Source organism: Lactuca serriola, chromosome 4 (assembly GCF_051521515.1).
Source record: "Lactuca serriola cultivar US96UC23 chromosome 4, Lser_US96UC23_V15, whole genome shotgun sequence".
Taxonomy (NCBI): Eukaryota; Viridiplantae; Streptophyta; class Magnoliopsida; order Asterales; family Asteraceae; genus Lactuca; species Lactuca serriola.
In genome coordinates, this window is record NC_136411.1 from 174,506,470 (window position 1) to 174,526,018 (window position 19,549).

The 19,549-nt window shown below is 34.7% G+C and overlaps 1 protein-coding gene across 2 annotated transcripts; it reads left to right on the top strand.

The window, feature by feature from the left end:
* Positions 1–11,877: 11,877 nt before the first annotated feature.
* On the top strand, positions 11,878–13,505 carry LOC145102951 (clavaminate synthase-like protein At3g21360). Of its 2 annotated transcripts, XM_079040474.1 has the most exons (4): positions 11,878–11,997; positions 12,134–12,522; positions 12,694–12,947; positions 13,030–13,505. In XM_079040474.1, exons 2-4 carry the CDS (start codon positions 12,151–12,153, stop codon positions 13,385–13,387), a joined length of 984 nt encoding a protein of 327 aa, XP_078896600.1. In that variant the 5' UTR covers positions 11,878–11,997; positions 12,134–12,150; the 3' UTR covers positions 13,388–13,505. The 2 variants fall into 2 exon arrangements, with proteins under 2 accessions (XP_078896600.1, XP_078896599.1); XM_079040473.1 differs by lacking the exon at positions 11,878–11,997 and having other exon boundaries at positions 12,016–12,522.
* Positions 13,506–19,549: the final 6,044 nt, after the last annotated feature.

The following is a 19,549-nucleotide window of genomic DNA, read 5'->3' on the forward strand; positions in this document are numbered from 1 at the left end:
GTACTCGCATGTTACGCGAGGCGTAACTTCGCTATTCATTAAGTCCTCATAACTTCTTAATGGCTTAAGCTCTTAAGCCCAAACTTCAGATCCCTAGGCCAAATATGCCTAAGATTCATAAAGTCTCAAACTTTATCACTTGGGACGTCCATAAAGCTCTTAATCCAAGGTCTTAATCCATTAAGACCTTCATATCTCACACATGGAACAACCACAGCCCTTGGGATCTCATTTTTCTCACTCAATACCTCTCCAAAGGTCTGAAAGGACAGATAATCTCGGCCAACTCAAAGCATGCATCAAGAATGGTGTCAAAGCTTCACAACACATAGATCTACACAATATGAATGACAAGCAAGAAGCTTTATACCTCAAATAGGCTCCAAAGGATGATGTCTTCCCAGATCTATAAGCTCCAGCCATTCCTCTCCCTCTTTGACAACTTCTCCTTTCTTCCTTTATGCTCTCCTTTGCTAATCCAAGCTTTCCAAGACCAAACACACCCAATCAAGGAGGTGGGACGGCTATCTTAGGGTTTCTAAGGTTAAGGGAGAGCTTATGGAGGCTAGGGTATGAACCAACATGTTCCTTATATAGTGGTTGACCCTAATTTTAGGGTTTTAGAACTCAGAGAGTACGTTGGGCGCACTCAGCCTTGCACCCGCGTCCATATACGCCTTTACGCTGTGCGTAATCCCAGCTTACACTGGGCATACTCGGCGAGTCCCCAAATTTCATACTTGTCCCTCATTTTCCACTTTTCCCACAAGATGAACAAAATACCATTTCTCTTAAATCTCGGGGACTCACAATTAGGTACTCTTAGGAACGGGGTGTTACATGCCAAACAACAACATGTTTTGTTTGATCAAGATGTATAGAAAGTTTGTGAAGATATGAATTTGAAGCTTGAAGAACTTCATACTGACATGGCAAAGGAGATTGCACATCTTGAACATAACTATTCATCTATTAATACAAAGGTGGATAGTATTGTAGGTGTTGTGACAAAAGTGGTTGAATTATACAGTTCTTTACTTCCCAAGGTTGAAAAAGAGTCTGGGTCTGATACTCAAAGTTTTGAAAAGATTGAAGAGCTCTTGGGGAACTTGAAAGAGCTAATTTCGAAGCTTAGTTCTTTACCACAGTCCTTTGTTTCTCCAGATTCCTTGTCTACCCTGTTTTCATCCTCGGACGCTTCGATAAAATTTGAAATGGCACCATTTTTGAAGCTGATTAATTTGATGCCAACTGATGCCCCTCCTGTTCACACAGGGGTGCAAGAGGGAGCAAGGAATGTTGGCATGGGTTTGAGTGTTGGTATGGGTTCATCGAAATCTAAAGATGGAGATGATGTGAAAGTTTTTGGGAAAGTTATATCAAAACAAATTCCCACTTCATTACCCAATACACGTTTACAACAGTCTCGACTACTATTACAATAAGGTCATTGACGAAAGGCATTGTTGTTGGTTCGAATGTTGAGGGATCAAGTTCAAAGCAACCTCAATCAACTGAAGAGATGAAAGGTAAAGGGAAGGGTATCACCATTGAGCCAACTGCTGAAGAGAAAAAGATGGCTTTAGAAGTAGAGATGGAAAAATATGCAAATACAAAACATCTTAAGGCAAAGGCAAAGTGACCCACCTGGTCTTGAAAAGGGTCATCCCATGAAACATTACTGTTACGAGACCATTGAAGCTTTAGTTTTTAATTGGATTATGTATGTGTTTGAAATGGTTCCCAAGAAGAGTTATGTTACTGAAAACTCTGAGTTCAATCAGTTGGATTTTCCTGTGAATGAGATGATGTTTACGGCTGCTCAATATCAGATCGTTGATAAATTTGAAGACAATGAGGAATATAAATGATTAAAGATTAAATTTCATGCAGTTCTTGGTAAAAGAGAATAAGAGATTTGGTCTCTGGTAAAGATTGTGAGAGTTCTCAACATTTCGAAGGATGTTTTATCCGAAGGGGTGTTACAGAATTATAGATTCCATGTTGTTCATGCCAATAATGTTGCATTCGACTTCTCTATAGCAGATTTTCCCTTGATAAATTTACATGATCTCATCTATGTTGCAAGGCTATTAAAAGGAGTAAATGTTTCGAAGCTCCAAATGTCAAACAAAGAATGCTTCCCGATTGGGTTTGCACACATAAAGTTGTTCATTGACAATTACTACGATTGTCTTGCAATGAAAGATGTAGAGCTTGCTCTTGCCATGGTCGACAAGTTATAGTGCCTCAATTGATATTAAAGGGTCAAGCAAGTCTTAAAGCTTTGAAGATGGAGAGATTTGTGTGAAGCATCTTGGTATAGTTTTTGTGGGGAAAAACAAGAAAGGGAAGAACACAAAGTTTCTTTTCCAAGTATGTGATGTGGAAAAGTACACTACTTCACAGTATACGAATCTTATTGTTCGTATGAATAACTATGTGAAGAACAATGATGGTGACAAAGCATAGATTCATAAATCGATTAACTGTTATGCTGAGATAAGGAGAGTTATACATCAAGCGGCACAGATGCTGATGACTTAGGATTCGACATTGCTTAAAAAGGGGGGAAATATTAAGGTCGAAATTGGTTGTGAGGTGCCGAAACATTCCTAGTCTTGTATTAGTGTCGAAGTCGGTCTTGTTTGTTTTGCATAGGGGTATCTCTATGTCGAAGCTTTAACGATTTATCCCTTATGTATTTTTTGTATGCTTTGGTCATCCCTATAAATAGGGTAGGTACTAGAGTTAAAGTAGCTTTTGAGAGCATTCGCTATTGTACTTAAAACATTTTCTCTGTATCTTTTTGAAGCATAATTGAGCCATCCAGATCATATTTACTCTCAGTGTTCATATTTCAATCTTAACTCTGATTTCGTTTCATAAACTCGATCTATAACAACTACAGATAACACCCATTATTTTCTATTATTTTTAAAGAAAAGTTTGATGTTTTTAATTTCTATATTTCCAATTTGTTCTTTTTATTTATGTCATAATATTTATAATCATCATATAAATTAAATCATAAATTAAAAATAACAGTTAAAAAGAAAAAAATAAAGTTTTAATAAATCATAAATTAACAACAAAATTAAAAAATACAACAAAGGACATAAACATTTAAAACCTAAAAACCAAAAAAAAGGTGAGAAAAATTACATTTTTTGACCTATATTATTAATCTTCAGTACCATCGTAGATATGATTTGCCAAGTCTTCTCAAATTTGCTTGTGTTCTCGTTGGTCTTGAATGTCAACTACTCTATGTAAGTATTCTGTTGTCCCTTGTTGAAATTGGTGTGTCCTGGTTCCGTAGGCGAATACTCTGCAATGTTTCATTCTTTATCTTCAATCACCATGTTATACAATATGATACATGCCTACATAATATCTCGTAGAGTGTCCAACTCATATGGTTGTGTCACATGTTCAACTATGTGCCATTTTATTTTCAAAACTCCGAAACCACATTTCACGTCCTTACGTGCTCCTTCTTGTCTTCTCTTGAAAAATTTGTCTCTTGGTTCTATCGGGTGTCGAAAGGCTTTTACAAACGCGAAATATGGTGGATATATTTCATCCATGAGGTAATACCCAAACTTATATTCATGGTTATTCACTGTGAAATGAGCATCCAGTGCCTTTACTGTCAAAAGGTCCTAAAATATTGTTAACTGATCAAGAACATTTACGTCGTTGTTAGAACCCGCAACTCCAAAAAAAGCATGTCAAATCCACAAGTCTTGTAAAGCAACAGCCTTTAATACTAACGAAGTTGATCCTAGATGACCACTCGTGTATTGACCTTTCCACACCATAAGACAATTTCTCCATATCCACTTTGTGCAATCAATGCTTCCACGCATATCCGGAAAACCATGTCATTCTTCATGCATCACATATAGTTGTTGCATGTTATTTAATGAAGTTTTGCACAAGTATTTGTCAACGAAGGTTTCGATAACACCACTTGCCAATCTATACAAACTTTCTCGTGCAGTTCACTCTGGCATTCTCATATAGTCATCAATGGAATCGAGCGACTCTCCCATTGCCATAAGCTTGATTGCAGCATCACATTTTCGCAACCCTATAAAACCTCATTTACCTCTCGCATCATACCTCATTTGGAAAAATTCATACCTAAACATATATTTAATTTGTAAAAAATGTGTACTTATATTATCTAAAAAACAATTATCTAAAAAGTACATGTATATAATCTAAAAAACATTTATCTAAAAAGTGTAGATATGATACATGCTTTCCAATGCATTAGCTGTCTGTTGAAACATATTTTTTTGCAAACGAAACCTTCTTTTGAAATCGCTAGGTTGGTAGACACAATTATCCGCAAAATAATCGTGTACAAGACGTCTATGTCCTTCTTCACGATCTATGTCCAACGCCACTCGTCTTCTCAGTAGTGGAGATGGCTCTGGCAGTAGAATGTCCGTAGATTATCGATACATCATATTCAGGATTATATCAATGTTGTTGTTATCATCATTGTATGTACGAAACGGATCAAATAATCCATTTTTTTGTAAATAGAAAAATAGAAAAGATAATGAACTTGATAAAAAAATTGTGTATTTGAGAGAATTTGATGAATTTGGTATGTAAAAATTTGAAGTTAAAATGTGTATATATATTAGAATTAAATTGATTTTTTTTTAATTCGTGACCATTCCACAACGGTCGAAAAATAAACCGTTAATATGTATATATGTAAGTTTCGTTCCGTTGTCACACAAATGTCAAAAAACGCAACGCCTAATAGCAGGGACCGGGACCGGTGATCCACCCGTTATACCAGCGTTATTTGCATGCCACGTCAGAATAGCTTGGCTTCTCGTTACCCGCTCTCACCCGTCTAAGAGAAATCATGCATACACAACACATTTTTTCAAAACAAATGATTGCTTATACTTGTGATTTATAATGTTGTTTTCTTAAACGTTGGGAAAAACATTTGTTCAAAATTTCACGTGAAAAAAAAAAAAGTTAAATAGCTATTTTTTTTCTTAATTTTAAGAGCAGTTCTGATGAATTAAAGACTCTCAGGACGAACCAGAGAAAAAGAACCATTATCGTTATTATAAATTTTGATTTTAAATAAAAGTATATAATAAAAAAATTGGGTCTTGTGTAGCTGCACATTTTGCAAATTTTGCACCCTAAACACCCCCATCCGTAGGAAACGACCAAATGTGAAAGACATTAAGCTTTGTGTATGGTTATTTGTTAGCATATACATATTTACATGAGTATGTTTATGGGCGTGTTTGACACGGAGCTTTTGGAAGCGTTTGGGAGCTTCTAGCTTTTAGCTTTTGACAAAACGCTCTAGTTTAAACAAAAAGCTTCGTTTGGCAGTACGAGCGTTTAGCTTTTAGTTTTAACAAAACGCTCCGATTCTAAAAGCTACTTCATGTAGCTTTTAACAAAACGCTCCAGAGCTTTTGAAATCAATTTCCATAATTACCCTTAAAAATGTATTTATATATTTTTTTATTTTTAATCAATTGTCCTTTTATGTAATTTTATATATTTCAAAAGTTTCCAGCTACTTTTGCCAAACATTCATATAACAAATAAAAGCTACAGCTTCCCGCTACCAGCTACCAGCTACACGCTACCAGCTACCCGCTACCAGCTAACCGCTACCCGCTTCCAGCTAACAGCTACTTTTGCCAAACATGCCCTATGTGTTCTAATATTTTTTGTATATGGGCCAACGACCCAAGCATGAACACGTCCACCTTATTGTGTTGCTTGTAAGCTAGACGTGTACATTTTCAGTCCCAAACTGGTCTTGGGTCGGTCTCGAAACGGTCCGATTTTTTTGAGGTCGGTCTCGGAGCGGTCCGGTCTTTTTCAGACCGGTCTCGTTCGGTCTTTTTTCGATCTAGTCTTTTTTCGGACCGGTCTTTTTGCGGACCAGTCTTTTTCGGTCTCGTCTCTCGGTCTTTCCGTACATCTTTTTCGGTTCGATTTATGGGTTATTTTGTTCGGTTTCGGTATTTTTCGATTCTTTTGTTTTGGTTTCAAGTTTTTTCAATTACTAAATATGAGATTATCACGAAAATAATAAAATAAGATTTATTAAAAATGATAATTTAAGTTTAACAAAAGAAAAAATTGAAATAAATTAGATAGTTTATGATTAAAAATTATATAATTAACACAAAAATTATATATTTATAAATTTTGGTTACAAGTCTATTTTTTCAGACCGGTTTCAGACCGGTCCGGTCTTCTTTAGAACCACTCTCCGAACGGTCCGCTCTTTTTCGGACCAGTTTGGGACGGTCTCAAACCGGACTTTTTCCGGTCCGGTCTTTTTTTAGACCGGTCTTTTTTCGGTCTGGTCTCGTTTTAGACCGGTTCGGTCTTGGTCTTTTTTTGGGTCCGGTCCGAGACAGGTCTTTTTGTGTAGGTCTATTGTAACCCATTGCATATGTGACCAATGAGAAGAACACAACATATAAATGTTGTAAAAACAATTTGTTCGACTTAGGTGTCGTTTGTTTTTTGAAAGTGAAAATGTTTGAAGTTTGCAGACCACCTCTGCAACCCTTTGTAACAAAAGAGGGGGATCAAACAACTGCAGCATGTAATAAAAAGTTTATTTGTTTTTAAACCTCTGCAGACTGCTGCAATAAGTTAAAGTAAGGTGTGAAGAGGTCTGAAACAGAGGGTCAAGTGTTGCGCCAGGCAGCACACGCGCAACAGTTTTTAAGTCAGAACTCTTCTAAAAACAAACAGCTATGAAAGGCCAAGTGTTGCACGTGTGATGTGTGACGCAGTAATAGGTGGTTAGAAGAGGTTTTATTGAAAAACAAATAGCACCTTAGTAATACTTAGGTGTTGTTTGTTTTTTGTCTCCAGATCTTGTTAGCATCTTCTGTCTGCGTCGTGCAGACCACACACATACATTAGGCTTCGCAGACTGTTTGTTTTTTTGAAGACTGCAGACCTAAGAAGCTCCGTGCGTCCTCTTCTTGGCGCAGATGTGGATCAGAGTCTTCAAACCTCTTCATACATCTTCTAGCCTAAATAAACATATACCTTTTTTTAACAAAAAAAAAACCCTTAGGTTTATTCCAACTTTATCATTGATAAATAATTTGAAAAAAAAAAAGTTACAATACTTAAAGAAAAATGTTTGACGACACAATCATGATGTTTGTGATAAATTTATAAATAAAGATTTAATTAAAATAATAATTGGTGGAGCTAATTATATAAATATTAAAAAAAGTCCTAATATTGTTATACATTTTTTGTGCCAAGTTTTATAAAACACTATTTAATGCATTATCATTCATTTTTTAGAAAAAATTTATGGCTATCTTTTAACTAATTTAATTGAAAAAGTAAAATGAAAATGTTAAATATCTTTATTTAAAATCAAAGTTTATTTCCATCTATTTTATATGTTAATTATTTTATCCCTAATTACAATGTTTCGGTATAACTTTACAATCAAAGTTTGTTACTTTTTATCAAATATATACATTAATTTTTACCATTTTAATTTCAATTTTTATATAATAATACATAAAAGTTGACGTATATTTGTTTAATTATCTTTAATAAAATCATAAAATTATTAAAAAAACTATTTTAAGTTTTTTTAAAAAACCAGTTTAATTAGATTTTAATACATTCTAACAGTCTACAGATGTTAAAAAACAAACAGTCTTCTTATTTCAGACTATAAACGTTTCGTCCACCTCTTCTACTACATATGTCTGCAGATATGGTCTGCAGACTGCAGACATGATTCGCAGACTGCAGACATTTTACCTAAAAAAAAAACAAACAACACCCTAGTCTTTCAAAAAGGCAAGCATCATTGAAATTGGTAATAGTAAAACTTTTATATTAGATGTCAATTCCGAAATGTTACATCTCTGTGATTGTAAAGATTTGATTAAAGAAAAACACTACACTGATTATCATTAAGAAGAGGAAACGTGTGAATAGAGCTCAGCTATAGAAGTAAATAATCAAGTGATACACAACTTCTGCAACAAACATCCAACAATTAAGGAAGATACACATTTCTTGCATCAATCATCTTCAAAAACAAAGTCAACACATTCGAATATTTCATGACACCATCTTGGGACATTCTAGAAATAAAAACTATAGATTTCATAGTAAGACCATGATCAATCAGTTCATCGAAAGGGATATCTACCATCTCAACGTGAACTTCAGCACAAAAACTTGAATCTTTCCTAGCTAAGGAATACAAGGACTCTAAAGTCTTGGCATGTTTGTAGGTTTCACATGTTTGGTCCCTACGTAGAAAATAAATTACAAGAAGAGTCTTTGTAATTACATAATAGGTCCTTATATAATTATATTTATAGGAATCATGCATATTTTTAAAAATTTACATAAATACGCCTTCCTAATAAAAAAATTTACAAAAATAAGCTTTGGTCCTTACATAGGAAATGAATTACGAAAATGGTCTATGTGAGAGTTTTTTTTCAAAACAAACCATATACTTTCGTAAGCAAAACCTTGTCAGTTTCCCCCTCAAAACAAAGTTGGAGCATTTTCCAGTCTCTAAATATTATTAAAAGAGAAACCTTATGACATCATCTAAAACAATCTGGACCGTTGATTGTGTTTTATTTATAGGTTTTACACCCTTAGATCAATTTGCTTACGTCACTTTGATCGAACAAGAAGTCAACTCGTTATATTAGGAAATTAAATGTAGGAATTGAATGAAAATGATACTTGAATTCTTTCCAAACTTACAACTACAAAATTGGTTCCTTATTAATGTAAACCTTAAATTTAGGCTCTATTTCCATTCGAAATTGCTTTCCAAATTATATTATATGTTGAAATCTCGGAAACTATTAATTTCAAATTTCAAAAGTTTCGGATATTTTTATGAACCAATACACTTTCAAGCATGATATCTTCTATTTTAAGTTTAAATGAGATTTCAATTGATTACCTTCTAATTTTCATCATATTGACTTGTATATATATTTCAAACCTTTTTAATAATCGATTTACACAAACATTATGTCATAATTCCCACGTAGCAAATAAATCTCTAAATATTATTAAAAGATAAATATTATGACATCATCTAAAACAATCTGGATTGTTGATTATGTTTTCTTTATAGGTTTTACACCCTTAGATCAATTTGCTTACGTCACCTTGATCAAACAAGAAGTTAATCCATTATATTAGGAAATTAAATGTAGGAATTGAATGAAAATGATACTTGAATTCTTTCCAAACTTACAACTACAAAATTGGCTCCTTATTAATGTAAACCTTAAATTTAGGCTCTATTTCCATTCAAAATTGGTTTCCAAATACATTATATGTTGAAATCTCGGAAACTATTAATTTCAAATTTCAAAAGTTTCGGATATTTTTATGAACCAATACACTTTCAAACATGATATTTTCTATTTTAAGTTTAAATGAGATTTCAATTGATTACCTGCTAATTTTCATCATATTGACTTGTATATATATTTCAAACCTTTTTAATAATCGATTTACACAAACATTATGTCATAATTCCCACGTAGAAAACAAATGCAAAAAAACTTCAACATTCCCATCAGTCTGATTAGTCGAATAAATGTATGTATTTCTTCCTTAAATCATTTTAATCTGTAAGTTTGATATTGTTTTCGAAATTAAATGTTTTTACTCATTCGTATGGTTCTTTGTTGAATACTTATAATTTGGATGTATAATGTTGTTTTTGAAATTTTTTTTGATGTTGTGTTCGGTTCTTGGTTTCGTCTTTTTAATCGGTAACTATGATCCTATTTTCGAAAACAGTAAACTCAATGTTAAAATTGGATGTTATATATAATGAAATTATGATGTTACATGTGTGTGTATACCTTCGTAAAAAATCAATAGACAATACAAGAGATGACATGACATAATATAACAGACGGGTTGTACAAAACACATGAACGCCCTCATTAGAAAGTTTTTTTATGTATCCGGTAGTAACAAAATAAGAATAAGAAATATACCTTCTCAACAATTGATGTGAGCTTTAAAGTTAAATATAAGTATGTTGTGAAAAATAAAAATAGGCTCCCGTATTCTTTTTTCAAAAAGAATCGGTACCATACATGGGCAGGTAAGAATGCACGGTATAATAGAAGTGTGCACTTAACTAGAGTTAGCATTGGACCCTGAAATACCAAAAACGCCCCTCAGAACCTTTTGGAAAAAAAAATCAGGTATACTCAAGGACCAAAAATGTATTCTACTCTAAACTTAAGTAAAAAAAGAAAAAAAATAGAAAAATATAAATTTTGTTGTTATGCTATATGTTTTTTAGTTTTGGTTCAAAGGCGAAATGGTGATTTAAAAAAAAAAAACTAATAGCTAGGCTGTTAACTTAGACAATCACAAAAGTTTTATGAAACAGTGAAACAAAGTCCAAAAACTACAACCTAGTTTCTTTTAGGGACCAAAACCAAAAAAATCAACTAAACACAGGGACCAAATATGTAAATCACTATAAATAAATGAAAAGGGGTAGAATCGTAATTGGCATTTACCTCATAAGGGTTTTTTGTTTTTTTCATTATGTTGTAAGCTTTGCATGGAGGCTCGATAATTTGCAAAGTAAATAAAACTAAAGGGGTGTTTCTTTTTTCCTTCATTAAACTCTATAGTGAATGACTATATGGATAAAGTGTTCTATACATAAAGATTGTAGATAAAGATGGAAAATAAAACGCAATGGATTATGAGAAATCACAAAAAATAAGAACCAAACCTAGGAACCAACATCAAACAAAAACCCTACTTTCTTTACTTCAAAAAAATCAACATACCAGCACATATTCAAAACCGTAGAAATAATCTCACAAAAAAAATGTTATTTCATAAAAAAGGTGCCTAAAAAAAGATGGTGGTAAACCAAAGAAGGCATATCAAAATCAACAAAAAAAAAAACGAAGATATAAACATAAATGATGGACCTGATAAATGATTTCTGTCATATTATCCTTAAAATAAAAAAGAAACCATCAATGAATCTTAACATTGGTGATGATATTGACAATAACTTAGATTAAGGAAAAAATATCTGATATTAGAGATGAAGTGGAGGGAGATGATTAGCTTCGTTGCAGATTTATTGGTTACAGTTTCTTTATATTTAATATTTGTGGGAGGTTTTATGTGGTTCATTTTGAAGGAACATAAATAAGTTGCTATTTTTTGAAATAAACAGTTATATTTCGCAATATAGCCATAAAATAACAATGTATTTTGAAAGTACATTGTTAAATGTTGGATTATACTTGTGTAGACTCATTTTCATGTATGATTGGCTATATATAGTTGTTTTCCGTGTCACAAGTAAAAAATGTTTAAAGGTACTTATATGTGACAAACAAGGTCATTGAACTAATAAAACAAAAAATGTTGTCTATAAAGAAGTTCTTTAACGCTATATAAATTTACCTATTTTAGTGTAATTTCTACACATTTCAATAATACCAATAACCCTACTTTTTTATAATTATTTTGTAATATCTATATAAATTTGCATTTTATTTATGTGTTCCTCATGTTTAACGCGGGTCATAATCTAGTTTTATTACTAATCGAAAATCATAATTGTTATATATTATTAATTTTAAATTATAACCGTTGATGTATATCATATCTGATTTATCATAAAATATGTTTTAAGAAATAATGTTTTCTGAATTTATTTGTTCTATTATTTAATCACACAAATTGGAAAAGCATTCAAATTAACTTTTTGATGATATATTTAACAAACATATTTCATTCTAAATTAACGATACAATTTTATAGATAATCTGCGTAATTGACGAAAACTCGAAAAGTATATTTTACTCAGAAGAGAAAATACATAACACAGCCATCGACTTTGACCACAGATCAGTAGATCACCGTAGACTTGATTAACCCGTTTTAAAATCTGCAGTATTTTCTTTTATTAAATTTCAATGTCATTGTGCTCTTTTTGTTTCTTGTTGATTGTCACCAATCACATTCACATCTATTTTCGATTTTAAGGAACAGATTTCTCGTTTCTGATTTCAATTTTTGGATAATACAGCCGACTACGCTTCAAACATGGCGGGAGAGAGCTTAATTCAAGAAGTTACAGGGTTATTACCACAACAGAACTGCGAAGATGGAGTCCTCTTCCCGATTGTTCTCTCACCAAACCCTAAAATTTCGAAAGCTGTTCAGTTAACAGAAGCGATTAAAGCTAACAGAGCATGGTTAGACTCTCTACTCCATCAATCTGGTGCTGTTCTCTTCAGAGGCTTCCATGTCTCCTCGGCTTCTGACTTCAACGACGTCGTTGAGTCCTCCGGCTATGAAGATTTTAGCTACGGTGTTGGTGGCGCAGGATCCAGAACCAAAGTTGTTGGTCGCGTTTACACCGCTAATGAAGCTCCACCTGATCAAAACATTCCCTTTCATCACGAAATGTCTCATGTATGATTAATGTTCCTTCCTTCTCTCTTTATTCTCCATCTCTTAATTACTTCCGATCATCATCGTTGAATTTAGGTTTTCCAAAATTGATTAGTTTTTCCAATTGAACTGTTCATGATTTAGCGGAAGACGACTAGAGATTCATAGCTCGATCATCTTTCTTTGTAACAGGCTCCTTTATGTCCTTCCAAATTGTTCTTCTTCTGCGAAGTAGAACCAGGAACTGGAGGAGAAACTTGTATAGTTCTAAGTCATGTCATATACAACAAGATGAAGCAAAAACACCCAAAATTCGTTCAAGAAATGGAACAAAAAGGATTGATTTACACACGAGTTCTAGGAGAAGAATCCGATCCATCATCACCAGTTGGCCGAAGCTGGAAGGAAACATTCATGACAGACAACAAGATTGTTGCTGAAGAAAGGTTTGGCTTCTTTCTACCTTATGCAATCCATAATCAGTTAATCACACACAAAATATCAAACACGCAGTGTAAAAAATTTCAGGGCTACAAAGCTAGGAATGAAACTAGAATGGATAGAAGGTGGAGTGAACGTTCTGATTGGACCATTGCCTGGGTTCAGATATGATGAGTTAAGACAACGAAAAGTATGGTTTAATGGTGTTGCAGGAGGATTTAAAGATAAGTTGAATGATGATCCTTCAAAAGGAGTCATGTTTGGTGATGAAACACCATTGCCAGATGATGTTGCTAGTGACTGCAGGAAGATCTTGGAAGATGAGTGCTTTACTCTGCAATGGCGGAAGAGTGATGTTCTGTTGTTGGATAATATGGCAGTTCTGCATGCAAGGAGACCTTTGATCACACTACCTCGTCGTGTATTGGCTTCATTCTGTAAATAAATTTTGTGTATGTTATAAATCGTGAAACTTTTTTTTTTTTTAATGTCATGTGTTTATGTGTTTACTTGTGAAATTGTTTGTAATCTTAGTATATGGTTTTAGTATTATGTTTTTCTCCCTTCATGGCTCCATTTAGTGAATTTTCATATTAATCCTTCATAAAAATCTTGAATTCCAAGAGAAAGGGGTTGATATTTATGAGTATCCATTAATGAAGAGTCAACATAAGTTTCAACTATCATCGATCAAAAAATATTTCGTGTCACAATTTGTCGGGATAAAGAAAAAAAGAAAAAAGAAGTATCTTTATCTACAACCATAATTTCAAGATTCAAAAATGCAAAATAAAGAAGATACTTACGAATTTCTTGCAAATGTTTGCATTTTGGGCGATGATGTTCTTTATAGAATTATATGTTGAATAGACGGTTTGGGAAAGTACATATGATGACAGGCAAAGTAGTAATTTTGAAATGAAACATTTAAGGAAAAGAAATGTAACAATTTTCACGTATTTCTGAATTCAAATATGTATCTTTTTGTTTAAAATATAAACCTTATGGGATCAAAATTTAGAAGGATATTGGAATACCTTGTTAAAGAGTTGGACCAGATTTCACCATTGCAACCCCCACATATCCTACATTCCACATGTCAGAGATGGCTTGCAAAAGGGTAATATTGGAAAAGGGTGTCTGTATACACCTAGAAAGAAATATGGCAAATTAGGAAATAGGATTCATTTTTAAGCTTTCTTGAAAAGCCTTGGCGCGCTGCTTATCTTCCCTCCAAATGAGAATCTTCATCTAATAAGAAATAATATCACTTATGTTATGGTAAGTATTTTCCCATGAATGATTTCATTAGCATAAACGTGCATAACTGCATATATACATATTACAAGTCAACACATGCCAGTACAACTTGCCTAAACAAATTATACAAATAGGATAAGCACTATACAAGATAATATAGGTTAATACGCCCCAGTTTGAGTTGGAGGTTGAGTTAGAACACTAAAATCGGATTCGAAATCCATGAATAAATAAATGAGAAGGCGCTTCATGAAGATATCAACATACTAATAATGACTAAAAGGCATGTAGGAAACGAATCTGTCCGGTTGCAAATGAAGTGCTTGCAATCTTTATGTATTTGGTTTGTTGGTGCTCTCAACCAGATTGTTGGAGAGATACATGGCGTCAACTTAATTGCACTAAATGATCGTAGATGTTTCATGTGGATTATGCAACTTGCGTAGATTAATACAAAGCCAGCACGTCTCAGCAACTGCATTTGTAATGCCTCTCCACACAACCGGGACTGTGGATTTAGAAACGGTGGGATGGCGCTTGGATGACCATGATATACAAATTATCAACGAGGAATATGAATAACCACTTGTTGAGATGAGGGGCATCCCCCCAATCGGCATTGAGTAGGGAAGTGAGGCTACAACTAGTCAAGTGATGAAGATGTAAACTGTAAAAGAGAGACCTAGTGAATTTCAAGAAGTATCATAGTTCACCCAGGGTCAACCATTGCAAACTCTTTCTCCAAGGAAAAAGGTAATGTGATTAACTAGATCGACGGAAAAAGGAGTCAAGACAATGTCATTGGCATAAAGAAGTATGCATGCCATATCATTTCCCTACGAAGAGATGAACAAAGAGGAGTCGGATTTATTATGTAGAAACCTGATGTGAGTAATAAACAAAGAAAACCTATGAAACCATGCTTCAGGGTTTCTTGAGGCCGTAGAGAGACTTATAAAGGTGGAAGACATAGGTCGGGTGATGTTGATATGTTAAACATATACTCTTATGCATGTAGATAATCTCCTTCAACACATTCTTGACATCTAGTTGGTGTTGGATTATGGTGCTTGTTTACAAATAATATAAATTAAACAAGACAACAGAACAAAGTAAGATCAAACACTATGACTAGGGCACTCTATCTTGTTCATACATTAAAAATAACTAACTTAACCTATGAGAAAGGTTTTAGGGTTACCTTGTGATGGAGGCTAGCGGAGACAAGGGTCCAAACCGGAACCTCTCTAAAGGTATTGTACCCCTCAGCAAGCAAGAACACCTCATATAGGCAGCGGCCATGGAGATGGTAGAAGAGATGGAAACAGTAGCAGTGGTGGTGGTAGTGGCAGAGATGAAGGTGATGGCGACAACAATAATATCGGTGGAGACAACGGTATTGGTTGTGGCAGAGAGGTCAGCGACGACGATGATGGCAAAGTTGATGGGGTGTTGATTTGTGGCGGCGACAGAAGTCATGATGGAAGTGATGATTGTGGTGCTGGTGGTGGATTTGGCGATGGTGGTGGTGGAGGTGGTGAAGGGGTGGTGGTGGAAGTGGTGGTCAAAAGCGATGCAACATAAATTTAAAGGGGGGTATGTAGACACTCTTTGATTTGGAACAAATGTTGGACACTATATTATGATTTTAGATAGACACCCGTATAATTAATAAATAGATCCCTTCCATTTTTTCTATTTTTAATAATTAGATTTTTGATTTTATTTTGATTTTATATGTTTCTTCGTTAGCAAGCTAATAAAATTTAACAATAGCAACTAACAAATAATATACTAAAGATAATAACAGACGACATACCTTAATCTTTGATGTAATTCGTAAATACATGTTAAATAGTTTAAACTTCGACGACATTTCTCCCTTAGCTCTTAAGTATACGCGAAATATATGCCCGAGGAGCGAAGAGAAAATAACAACCGAATCTTTCGTAAACAATCAATCATGTAATACATATTCACATCCTAAATGAGATAAATTATTCAAAAAACGGTCTCAAAATGGGGACAACCCAAGATTAATTTATAAATCAATTTTGGATGGATATTCTAGGCTATTGACGATTTAAAAGGAAGATATTTAAAGAAAAAAACATATAGTTATTATTATAGTATTGTACTTTAAATAATTAAGTTTTTAGCATCTTTTCTTATGTCATAATTTTTGGAATATTCCAAAAATCACGTTATTAATTTTTTTTGTTTCATTTTAATCTAAAAAAACCATTGTTTTCAACCCGAAACCATATCAAATCAAGTGTCAAATACAAATACTCTCAAGATCAATTCATCATAAAAATCATCCAAAACATAACATCAAAGGATGTATACGATCACGCCTTCGTCTTGCCCCGGTCATCTGAAGTACCCGAAACATAAAATTGAATCTGTAAGCCAAAGCTTAGTGAGTTCCCCCAAAATACCACCACACAACATATATCAGCATGCATATTGGGTCCACAACTTACATACTGAATTACCCATGAGTCTACATGTAACACCGTAAAAATTTGAACAATTTTTCACTTTTGAAAACCATAAATATCGTTCACATTCATAAAAAAAAAAAAAAAAAAAAAAAAAAAAAAAAAAAAAGAACTTTGTATCAACATTGTATCAGTACAAAACCCCAAGATCAATATATATATATATATATATATATATATATATATATATATATATATATATATATATATATATATATATACTCCAATGTGCGTGTGTACGAATCATGCCGGCGCCTTCCCGCGATCATCACTGGTACCTGAAACACATAACACATAACACTGTAAGCATAAATGCTTAGTGAGTTCCCCAAAATACCACTCTAACACATAATCGCCACTCGAGGCTATAACTCTGTCGACCCTCTGGTCAATGAGTCTCAGTGGGGCCCTCCAGCCCCAACTCTCTGTGGGCCCTCTGGCCCTAACTCTATGGACCCGAAGGTCCTTACTCTGTAACTCTGAATCATGCATATCACATATCACAATAAATCACAACACATAAATAACATACAAATACAATGGCATATAACTCTAATATACTTTGTCACATAACTCTGTTACCACACTAGGTAAAGTATAGTGAGAAGACTCACCTCAGGTGTCTCGGTAAATCTCTGACTTGGTAGAAATATTGCCTAGCCCCCGCCTAATCACATAAAGTAAATACTCTCATAAATATAAATCTCGAGACTAGACTCAACCCTCTATTGGCACCCTCAGAAGGGTAAAAGACCATTCTACCCCTCTCTTGTCTCTAATACCCCATTGTTGACCAAACCCTAAAAGTCAACAAAGTCAAAGGTCCAACTTTGACCCAAATCGTCGAGTGCACTTTGGCGAATCGGCGAGTACACACATGTCCACTAACTCTTTGTCCCGCTTGGTACGTCGAGTCCCTCCCTATGCTCGACGAGTCACACCTGGCATTAATCGTGGGGCCACCCCGAATCAACTCGCCGAGTCTCAAGAACAACTCGGCGAGTACCGCCTCGAACTCCAGTCCTCTAATCCCCTTCTAACTCACTAAGTTATCCCCCAACTCGGCAAGTCTACTCACTGAGTGATTTACATGAAACCCTAACCCTACTCGCCGAGTCTCAAGAACAACTTGGCGAGTTCATGCCATGCACAAACTCTATTGACCTTCTGAGGTCAGATCTGTGCCCCGAATCCATAAATTTGGCCTTCCCAAGCATGAAAGTCACGTAAAGTTCGAATCTTGATGCTTATATATCAATAAGATGGCATCAAATGGTGATTTAGCCCCAAAAATGGCAACCTAAGTCCAATAACCCCAAAATGACTCATAAAGCTCCAAGGGTTAAGGTCTCTAGACCTCTTTGAGTCCAGATCCAAAGAACAAACTCGAGAAGGGACTAAATACTCTACATAATCATCTTCCAAAGGGTTTGAAAACCCTAACTCTATGAATCAACACCCAAAACTGGAGAAAGTCCGAAGGAATACCTCAATATGAAGCCTTTGAAGTCTGAAGTCACTAGATTTGCACTTCCTTCAGCCTTCTCTTGCCTTGGTCACCTTCTCCTTCAAATTACACCAACAAATGATCAACAATGGCCTCTCTTTTCCTCACAAACGATCTAGGTCTCTCTCTAGGGGTGTGGTAGCCGCAAATGACGGCCATAAGGGCCCTTAAATAGGTCCCAAACCCTGGAAATTAGGGCTTCATTAAATAGCATGGACTCACCGAGTCCACCCATGGACTCGCCGAGTCCGGACGTGAACCCGGATGAACATCCGCGACCCTACTCGGCGAGTCTTGGCACCACTCGCCGAGTTCCTTCACAAACTCCAAAAACAAAAGAATAAAATAATATACCTATGAATCCAGATGTTACACCACAACATGAGTATGGCTTACCTTCAGGCCCATAGCTCATGTCTAGCTTACTCCTAAGCCCACAACATAAGTCTGGCTTGCCCCTTGGCCCCACAGCTTATGTCTGGCTTGCTCTTAACTTTATTGGCTTCTAGACAAAATCAGTAACGCCTCAATCCAATCATACCATGTTGACATATACATAACAAATATCGTATAACAGTAACAGATAATTATATAACCAGATAACAGGCTAATAGGTAGATCTACAAATCAGTATCGCATAACAACATCATATATACCAGGACTTAGTAGTAACAGATCAATTCATCATAGCAACATCCTCTAACCAGGATACATAACTCAGTGGGCCGACATTTGTCCCTTCGACCCATAAGTACAGTGAGGGAAAACTCACTTCTCAGTCCGAACAATAGCCGAATAAATCTCTGCTCCGAATATCGACTCTACTTGTCACCTATTAATTAGATCCTGGCCAAACTTAACATATAATCAAAATACACAAAATACCCTTAGGTCAAAATTGGTCAAGATCAAAAGTAACAAAATCAACTAAGTCAACTCAGTTGAGTACGTTGGGCGTACCCACGCTTGACCAAGCGATCGAGGCATTGACCGCGTACATGCATCGTACCATTTGTTACACCTAGCGTACATGCCTGGCCACCTCTCTTTCTTATCAAGAGCTTAATCGTTAACCTATTTTGCTCATATTCCATATCTAGATGTCAACTCACATCCCTAACCATAAAGTTGCTAACATTATGGTACAGTCGTATAACATGGTTAGAAAGTGCCCAATAAAAAAAATCCTAACTACTTAACCCAAAAAGACCTTGTAACTTATGCATGGAAGGAAACTAAGAATCAAGATTACATTTTTCTATTTCTAAATGCTCTAAAACGTCTGAAAGGAAAGCTTATATGAATTAGTGTAATTCATACTCATAATACCAAGCTT